This window comes from Branchiostoma belcheri, unplaced genomic scaffold, assembly GCF_001625305.1.
Source record: "Branchiostoma belcheri isolate BF01 breed outbred unplaced genomic scaffold, Haploidv18h27 scaffold106, whole genome shotgun sequence".
NCBI classification, from domain to species: Eukaryota; Metazoa; Chordata; class Leptocardii; order Amphioxiformes; family Branchiostomatidae; genus Branchiostoma; species Branchiostoma belcheri.
Window position 1 is genome coordinate 738384 of NW_017802447.1, and position 9338 is coordinate 747721.

General features: G+C 41.6%; 1 protein-coding gene across 1 annotated transcript in view; it reads right to left on the reverse strand.

Annotated features, from left to right (window-relative positions):
- Nucleotides 1–4289: 4289 nt before the first annotated feature.
- LOC109478091 (serine/arginine-rich splicing factor 7-like) overlaps nt 4290–9338 on the reverse strand; it is a 17052-nt gene continuing 12003 nt past the window's right edge. Inside the window, exons 2-6 of the mRNA XM_019779576.1 lie at nt 7917–8001; nt 6602–6691; nt 5833–5984; nt 5058–5201; nt 4290–4576 (exon numbers count right to left, since the gene is read on the reverse strand). Coding sequence (XP_019635135.1) covers nt 4290–4576; nt 5058–5201; nt 5833–5984; nt 6602–6691; nt 7917–8001 — 758 coding nt within the window. The remainder of the gene's footprint in view (nt 4577–5057; nt 5202–5832; nt 5985–6601; nt 6692–7916; nt 8002–9338) is intronic.

Below are 9338 nucleotides of genomic sequence, written 5' to 3' on the forward strand. Positions count from 1 at the left end.
GTGGTTTGGCTGGTCCCGATGACCGTGATACGTGGCCATACTACTTCTGAACTCCTGTTTTTATGTTTACCAAAGGAAAACATATTGTTTTTGCTCTGTTTCCTCTTCTTCCAACGAATAAGGTTAATGACCTGAACCAGATACCTATCACCATGGTAACTAGTGTTCTGTTACATCATGTTGCAATTTTATAGCAGGAGGGTTTTAGACTCCTGTACGACCATATGTATGAATGTGTTTGAGTAAGAATTAACAGAGCAGACCATATGCGAAGGTAAACATTATGCATTTGCTTTGCAAATTCTAGTTCTAGTCCTTTCTAGTTCTGTTTATAATAATAAGAGATCTTCGTAAAAACCTAAGCTTTGTTTGTACTTCATCATTAGCGATGCGGCTGTATATGTGATTCCTAGAATCTTCCGGAGGCGTTCTACGTCGTCATCACGCTATAACTCTCCAGAGCTTTCCCCTCCGAGCGTACAGATACGAGCATGCTATCGATTTATGTACTCCCTGGGATGCATATATAGTACATAAAACGTCTCTTACACTGCAGAAAAAGTAGTAACTAGAGTCATTGCCTGGAGGCATATTTCGGAAGCAGACATTTTATATGCACGGTGATGTATGCATTTTTACATCGAAGAGACATGGTAATAACACTCGCACGACCTTGGGGACGTTTGTACATAACTGATAAATCCTTGACCTTCAAGTCACAGTCACGTCAGCGTCCCTCCTGTTCCTGACATCAGCGGAACCGTGAGGAATGTTTGCGTACCTTATGTTCTCCGGTAACGTGACCGCCGGAGGGTAGTCTCCATGTTATTCCCATTGAAGGTGACCGGGCCGCGCTCGCACGATCGCTATCACCCCGCGCGACTTACGACCCGTAATCCCCGGGGCCGCAGAGGTGGCTTCAGAAGATACGCGCTCAGGAATACTTTATTCCGAGATCGGAATTTGCCCAGGCAGCCCGCGGCCATGCAAGGGCAGGCCTGAGTAGGGATAGGGTCAGGACACCTCCAGATGCGCGCTCTGCGATAATACTACATACCGGACCCCACACAAGATGGACAATGTGATAAATTCTCCCCAGCGTCGACGTACGACTTAGAATCTCTCTAGAAGGTTACCGTATCCCGTAATGATACAAATGTGTATAAAATATTTATCCAAGCAATGACATTCGTTCTCTTTGTGTCAAATTATCCAGAAACCAGGGGTGGTTTGGGGCGCATTTGTTTCATCTCTTATCACTACTACTGCTCATTTCCATAGTTTTTACGTCTTTTACAACTCATTTGTTGACTATCTAATCGATCGGGACCCCCTCTCTATTCATACATTACCATCAACAGGTTCCATAACCACCGAGACGCACACTTTCAGCCCCCTCTACTAGTAAATTTCAAATCCTCGGTGGAGAAATTGGAGATTTGTTATCATACATTATGTATCGGGGGCGCTTATCACCCAGCTAGGAGATATCAATTATTTCTTAGGTACAAATCAGGCTGACTTGCGGGCCAAATTCCTCTCTCAGTGCGGAGTTTAGGTCGTGTGGCTGACGGATAGTGCTCGCTACATTAGCATGTATAATCCCACCTCTTCAAATCAATACAACATAGCAGTAAGGGCAGCGAAATGGTTAATTCCGTCCCTAGAAATATTCACCTTAATTCACCGTTGTTTTAATTACGGCAAGTACTGATTCCGTTTTGACAGAAGAGAACCAATCTTCCTGCTGCAGCTTGAAAATAATTCCGATTAATAACCTGAATAATCGCTGCCTGCTCGTTTCCCGACGTCCCCCTCATTAAGCATAACAAATTTGAATTTCCCTCTGATAAGACTACAGTTAAGGGATTGTGCAGTTGTGACTTTCAATGACAAAATAGTTCGTAATGTTGGAGAAATATTAATTTCGTCCAATTTTGTAGGATTCAAAATATTTCAGGTTCACAGAAAGGTGAGAATGCATGATGATATTGAGATGTGGAATATGAAAATCTATGTTAGAATTAAGAATAAAACAATTCAACAACCAGTTGAAATGTCTTGGTAATTTCAACAGTAGAATACTATATTTCTGTTTATTTCTCTTTTCAATAATCCATACAACATGAAATATAGTCATGAGATAGCTGTTGGTGAATAAAAAAGGCGCCGCGATTCCTAGCTGCCATCACCAAAGATCAGCATTTGTACATTTTTAAAATCTCTCTACACTGGAATTCTTACGTATACGCTTTGTTTCTTTCCACAAAATCGTCAACATCCCTACATTCTGTCATTTCCCAATTACAGAAGCCTCTGTAGACAGGAACCGTAGGGCGGTGTGTTTTCAGTCAGACGTGTTGTCGCACGTCACTGCTGACCCTACATGTCCATCTGTGTTTTAAAGCCGTCTCCAGGGCTGTGTAGAACGCACTTCTTTACTCGTAACCCACATCCATGAAGGTCGAAGCGCGAGCTTACAGTTTACAGCCTAATGCATTTTCTAGGACTTTTATTCTGGTGCTCACACTACACTACAGCTATGTCGTGTGGGAAGCAGCTTTACGACTGTTCATTCTCTTAACATCATTGCACGGACTATAACGTGCAGTTTGACTTTATAACATCGCTAGCTGTCGTTTATTGGACGATCGAATCCAGAACACCAGAGAGCTCCTTTCAGTGTGTTGTGAATTATTTAATGCGACGTAATTACCTCGGTAAAAGTGAGTCAACTCTTACTTTGATGTTCTGGCTGTTGTGCTTAATGGAACAAGTGCCGAAAACTTTAGCCGCCAAGCTTTAGGCTTCATTTCGCTAAGTTTAGAAAGCCACATTGAGCAGGCTATTTGTCAAGATGTACTATTCAAATAATTTTTTAAACAAACATCTTATGAGGATGAAATACACAGCAAGCTTAGAAACATTCATTTTATTGGCCCTGGGTTTTATAAGAACTTCATAGGTCCGATAGTTTGAAACATAGAGAACGACCTGTAACGTTTACACATTTTGATATTCAAAAACAAACTTTTCCATGAATCAACAATAGCTATACAAACCTATTGGAGGAAATATACCAGAGGATAGATTTTTCACAATTTTCTTTCATTCATTAAATCTTCATTTTTCTTTTTTTGTGTCTATTTTTTGTCTGTGTTCTACAAACGTTTTAATTTGATATTTGATATGAGAAACGTTTCAATTTTCTAAGTGACACATTTTTTTACCTAGCTATAGTTAGGCCCCAGGCGTCAATCTTACAAGATGTAGGTCTTAGGAGTTCAAACATACGAAAAGGACAGAACTTGTACTGGGTAATGCCAGTATCACAATAGAACCTAGTAGGCAGCGACTACCACACTGTGTCTTCCAAAAATATGTTTAGGTTACATTGGGCACACAATACATGTACAATTGCACTATACAGACTCGGCTTAGAAGGTTCTTGGCCAAAAATCACTTTCAAAACATTGATTCCCCGTCTATTAACCACTCAATCGATCTCTCTCTTTGACACTTCAACAAATCACTCCTTCCGTTCTAGCCAACTCGAGAACAACCTTGGGTCTCTTGTATATCGCTTAGGAATAGAACTCCCATTCCTCACTTAATGTAAGTTACCCTGGACAACGGCCATCTCACATCGACAAACGATAGAAGATTAAGAAGATGCTGCACTACCCAGACAACAACTTCAAAATCAAGGTCCCGTGTTCAAGCGACAATATTCACGCCTGTGTCGCGATCTACAATAATTCACCAGGGAACATGTCAATAGAACTCACAACGAATTGCTAAAGCAGCGAGGCGAGCAACATCTCCATTGTAATGAGTCATATCACAACTTCTGATCTCGACACTGAGAAGCGTATATAAGTACAAACCACCAAAGAGGCAGGGTGAGAAAAGACATAATGGCAACGTTATTTTGTAACTTTTCTTTGCAGAAGATATTTGTGTGACGCTACCCGACATGGTACCCAAATTACATGTACATAGGCTGAAAACTATCGCAAAAAGTACGAAGCAAAAGCACTGTTCGACTTTCGTCAACACCGGGTATCCAGTGCTGAAGAAGTTTGAACCATTGAACATCAGCGCTGAAGGCGTGGCTTTCTCAGACTTGCTACAAACCTTGGCTACAACAGAATGCCGACCAAACAACAATAAAATATCTCACTGCTCGTGTTGACCTGCCACACTGCGGTGCAACAGGCTAAGGAGACGCAAATTGCATCCTACCGATCCCCCCGATATAACACAGGTAGCATTGGCCTGTTACCAACTCATCGGCCGGTTTCCAGTTTCAGGTCGGTAACAAAACCGTTCATCTGTTCGTCCATGCTCTCTCCGGAGACAGACGATGTGACGTCACTCTCCATCTCCAAGGAAGCTTTCCCTTCAGACCCCTCTGCGTCCCCTAACGTGATCTGGCCCCCCTCCCCCTCCCGGTCCGGGTCCTGCAGGTATATCGTGTTGTCGTGCTGCAGACTGGCGTGCTGCAGGAGTTCCCACGGGCTGCTGCAGGGCTGGCCGCACTCCGCACAGGACAGCGACGCGGGAGGCTGGTCACCTGTAAGAAAAAATGGGGCAAAATGACGGTTTTTAGTGGCAACTTTGTTCCACCAAATCGATAGTCCCCATCAATATTAGGACACTTTTAGCCGAGAACCTGGGGGGGGGGGTCTAGAAGGAAAGTCGTGTGTGTCTTCACAATTGCGTGCTTTACTATTCTCTGACTTAACAGCATGCTTTGATTGACCAAAAAGATTCTTTTACCAGACACAGTCACCAATACCAGTATCGTGTTAACTCCATTCACTTCATGTAAGTTCAGGCATTATCATCATTGTCGCATTCAGCTAAAACTGAACTGTCTTTGCAATTCTCTGTCTCCTACCTGCTAAGCCGTTGCACCCCTTTGCTACAGTGCTTTTCCCATTGACCTATCTGCAAGTTTATGTACCGGAAGACACTCCCGGCCACTTCTTGATGGAGTTTCTGAGCATCTTACGTCCGGTTTCATAGCTACTGTAACAGTAAAAGTTTATTACCTGCGAAGTCGTCTACTTTGAGGTCCTTTTTCCTGCAGCCGCAGGTGACGTGAGGTCTGCAGCCCACCAGTTTATGGTGCTGGAGCCGGTGGATGTTTGAGAAGAGCCGCTTGCACCGTCCGCAAATAAGAATGTCCCCGTCATCTGTGGAAACAGTCATTATTGTACTGTGTGTAATGACGTGAACAGGCATTGTTCTTGAAAAAAAATCCAGGTTTTCAGTCAATGAAAAAGGTCGCTAATTACATAGAGAATGGACCCGAGTAAGCTGACATAGTGCAAGCAGCAATATCGATGATGGTTATCATCTTATCTTATGGCAGTAGTGTGTAAAAAAAACTTTGGGAAAAATCTATGCAAAACTATTTTATAGAAAGAAATACCAGTTTGCCATGCTAGCCCATGTATCCTAAGATGATCAATTCTTGATCACCTTAGAATTGGCTCATCTTCCAGGCTACATTCCAATACACCGAGCCATAAATGTACATCACACTTAGCAGTTCAACCAATGAGAGACGCGCAATTATCGGTCCGACCAATGAGAGAGTGACTGAATGTCCGTCAACAAATATTTGCATTTCCATGTTTTGACGAAGGTTGGCGGGGCATGCCATCACACTTAGCAGCTCAACCAATGAGAGAATTGTAATTAGCGGTTCGACCAATGAATGGGGGGCTGCATGTCAAGTATTTGCATTTCTATGTTTTCACAGAGGTGGGTGGGGGGGGGGGGGCTTCAGGACGGTCTTCTGCCAACTACGTAGATACCTACTTGACATGTTCGTGTGTCGAATCATGCGACTCTGGCTTCTCCGCATGGCCACCGCCAGAGGAGGACCAAGGCGTGGCCGCTTGGGGATCGCCGGACCAATCAGCAGCGGCGGCGGAGGCCCGTGGTCGTGGAAACCGTGAGATGGTGCGAACCTTGAAGCCAAAGAAAGAAAGAAAGAAAGAGATACATATCTGATACATTCATCTTCTAATCGTGAGTATAGATCTACAAGGCTCAGGGCATGACCTTGCCGTGGGTTTGAATTCTCATATAGCCGTTTATCATAATCATGTCTATCCTACATTATACTCATCACCAGTAATAGCAACTGTGGTATTTGATACAGGGTTTTACAATGTACGTTTGGTCTTGTTATTGTCATAGATATTGGCAGATACAGTCCCTTTAGATACAGTCATGGATTGGTCCTAGATAGTCAGCGATGCGTGGGCCTGTGGTCTTTGCGTCAGCGAAACATAATATTCTAGTTTTACGAGGTGGTCCTAGATATATATCTCTCGGTCGGTACCGTTACCATGGTATTGTTGCTTTTAAAGTGTGTCTTTTACGACTGAGTGGCGTGTGTGAGAGATATCAATCGCGTGTTCTAACAAGAAGTAAAACCCAGATACACACTACAGTGTACCAAGTATCGAGAAATCATGTTTCGTATATTCCCTTAACTTCAATAAAAGCCACAGATTGTGAACGTTAGTTACTGTACAAAGATCTTAGCTCGTAGATTTTAAATTCTGAAATTGCCACATACCTGCACGCCGGTCTTCCTGGGGGACACAACTCATACATGAAGCACAGCGGAGGCTTGTACGCTATGTGCCCATTTATGGCGGGATGTTTTCTGCAAGACATTTACGACACAGTTATGGGCACATGATTCACCGAGCCTTCACGTCAACGTACATTGGCTACTTGTTAGCAACTTTATACTATATAGAAACGGCTCATCTACGTCAGGCATTTTCAGGACTGCAGTCCTTTTTCTATCATATTTGATTTATTCAGACCGTGCCAATTTAAATAATTGTTTCCCGTATATTATAAATCAAGATTTTCAGAACAGTGTGTCATAGAAAGTAAGAAAATATTTGGAGAAAAAATTTAAAATGAGTACACTGAACCTTGAACATGTATGTTGCAAGGTATGGCCTCCCCCCCCCCCCCCCGACTCATGTTTTCAACTTTATCTTTCGGTCCAGCATCGTCTTAGTAGCGTCGAAGATGGCAAAATGTTACGTGCTTGGGAAAGGCACTTTACAAGACTTTCCTCACTCAATCCAGGTGCAAAATAGGTACGTGACTTCGGTTGGGGATGTAAAAGGCTGTGGAAGGAGAGGGATGGGCTCTACCTTCCAACACCATACCCTAGACACAGTACGTTAACGACCCACTGTCCCTACGTATACGGCCTGAAAAAAAATCTATGAGAGTACTTTTACCTGTCTTCAAAATCCAAGAACCAACAGCTGAAATTGATGTGGCCGTAGAAAAGAATGATAAGCTTCTAACTGTTACTGCAGAGTCTCTACCCACAGTGATAACGTTTCTGTGACGTCAGCACAAACCGTTAACAAATCAGCCAATCAGCAATACAAGGTGAAACAGCGGTGAATACACTAGTACTTCATGTGGAGTTGCCTTCACTTGAAGTTGCCTTCACTTGAGTAGAATAAATGGCAATGACAATGACAATGAAGTTTATTGCCTGTCCATGCCCAACGGGGGCTAAATGTATTTTTATAGATACTTCAAATTTAATACGATACATGACTTGATATCATGACTATATCTATATCTAGAATATTCTTCTCTTTTTGTAAGTGTGTAGACGAATTCACAGTTTCTTTTCAATTATATCGTAGCTAGATAATAACATTACGTATGTAAATATTTCGTCCTTTGTTATATGTGTATATTTTTTTGTCTAGATGTATGTCACTAAACAGGTAATCATGTATCTTTGTATAGTGGGCTCTAATTTCTAGAATAACTTTTTCTTGATTTTCAATACACAAATGGGCAGAACTTTAGCAATTGTGTATTAATCTATGAAACAACAGACGTACCTTAAGTGGGGTGAGGGAGGAGACGGTCTGGATTTCTGTCCTTGCTTTGGTCTGTTCGTTTTTGGCTCCGATACCAGGTTGCAATCTGAGGAAGTCACAGAAAACATCATGTCATTGATCCATGCTACGGAAATATTTACACACTTCCAACGCCCAATTCGAGAGAATGAGAATAGATGAGAAGCATCCCAGAGACACATCCTTGCCATAAAATACTGCAAAATAGCATTCCATTGAAGTAATTATGATATTCATGGCAAAATGTACTTGTTCCTATACTATGGTATAAATGAGTAGTTTACGGCGTTAGATGCAGACTTAGATTTAGATATGGAACTTTCTCAAATGATTTCTTCAGGTCCAAACCAATACGTTACACGGGCATTAAACATGGCATCATGTGGTGTTTTAACTGTGTATATACCCAGCATAATGCTTCTTACGAAAAGCACGGTTTTATGTAGAAAACTTCCATAAAACGTGCTTGCACAGCTGGTGCCGCGCGTCCTTTATGAATTATTTCTGTGGTTTGAAATAGCATCATTTTACTGGCGAGTGCCAGTAACTGTATATTGTGTTTTTCGGCTTTAAAAAAGGTGCAGTTGTACTGAATAGTGTCAGTGACCTCCATTTACTTATCTATCAAATTTGATGCAGGCATACCTCATCACCATATTGATTGTTTTCTAGGCTCCGTTTGTATTTATATACATATTTGTATACATAGTAACATCGATTGCATTTATGAAATGTTTACATATAGGCATAACGTCCCTTGAGTTTTATATTTCTACAGTGGCGTCCTTCGTTCTCTTTGCCATTAAGAATTTATCAAATGGTTCTGGGAAAATACTCTTGGTAGATGTGGATAAACCATTGTAGACAGCGTCAACTGGTGAATTTTGAGAAGTTGTAATTTATGTTAAAGAAGGCTTACGTTACAGACATCTAGAAATACTCGCATTGATAATCATGTTCATTAGTAGAAGTAAGATAAGATAAGGAATTTGTGTTTACATTCTTAATTGTGAATTTAGCCAGATTATGAACATTAGTACAAGTCAGATAAGGAATCGTAATTCTCCTGTTTTTCCGTAGCGCGCACGGGAATTCTTTCGGACCTCGTATCTACAGTTATTTCCCACGGCTGCCGTAGGAAGCAAATTTCCACCCACCATCCTGTCAGCTTTATTACTTTTCTGGGGTTTCGATGGTCAGATATGTCATTTTTATTATTTCTGACTGTATTTTACACATGGCTATGACGAAAAAAATGATAACTGCGTTCCTATTCTCTCCATTCATTATCTGTTAATCAATGACCAACGACCATACAACACAAGTTATACAAGTTCAAGGGCGTTTTCATTTTACTATGTTGCTCAAGAACTTACTATGAATTCTCTTTTAACTGTCTATGAT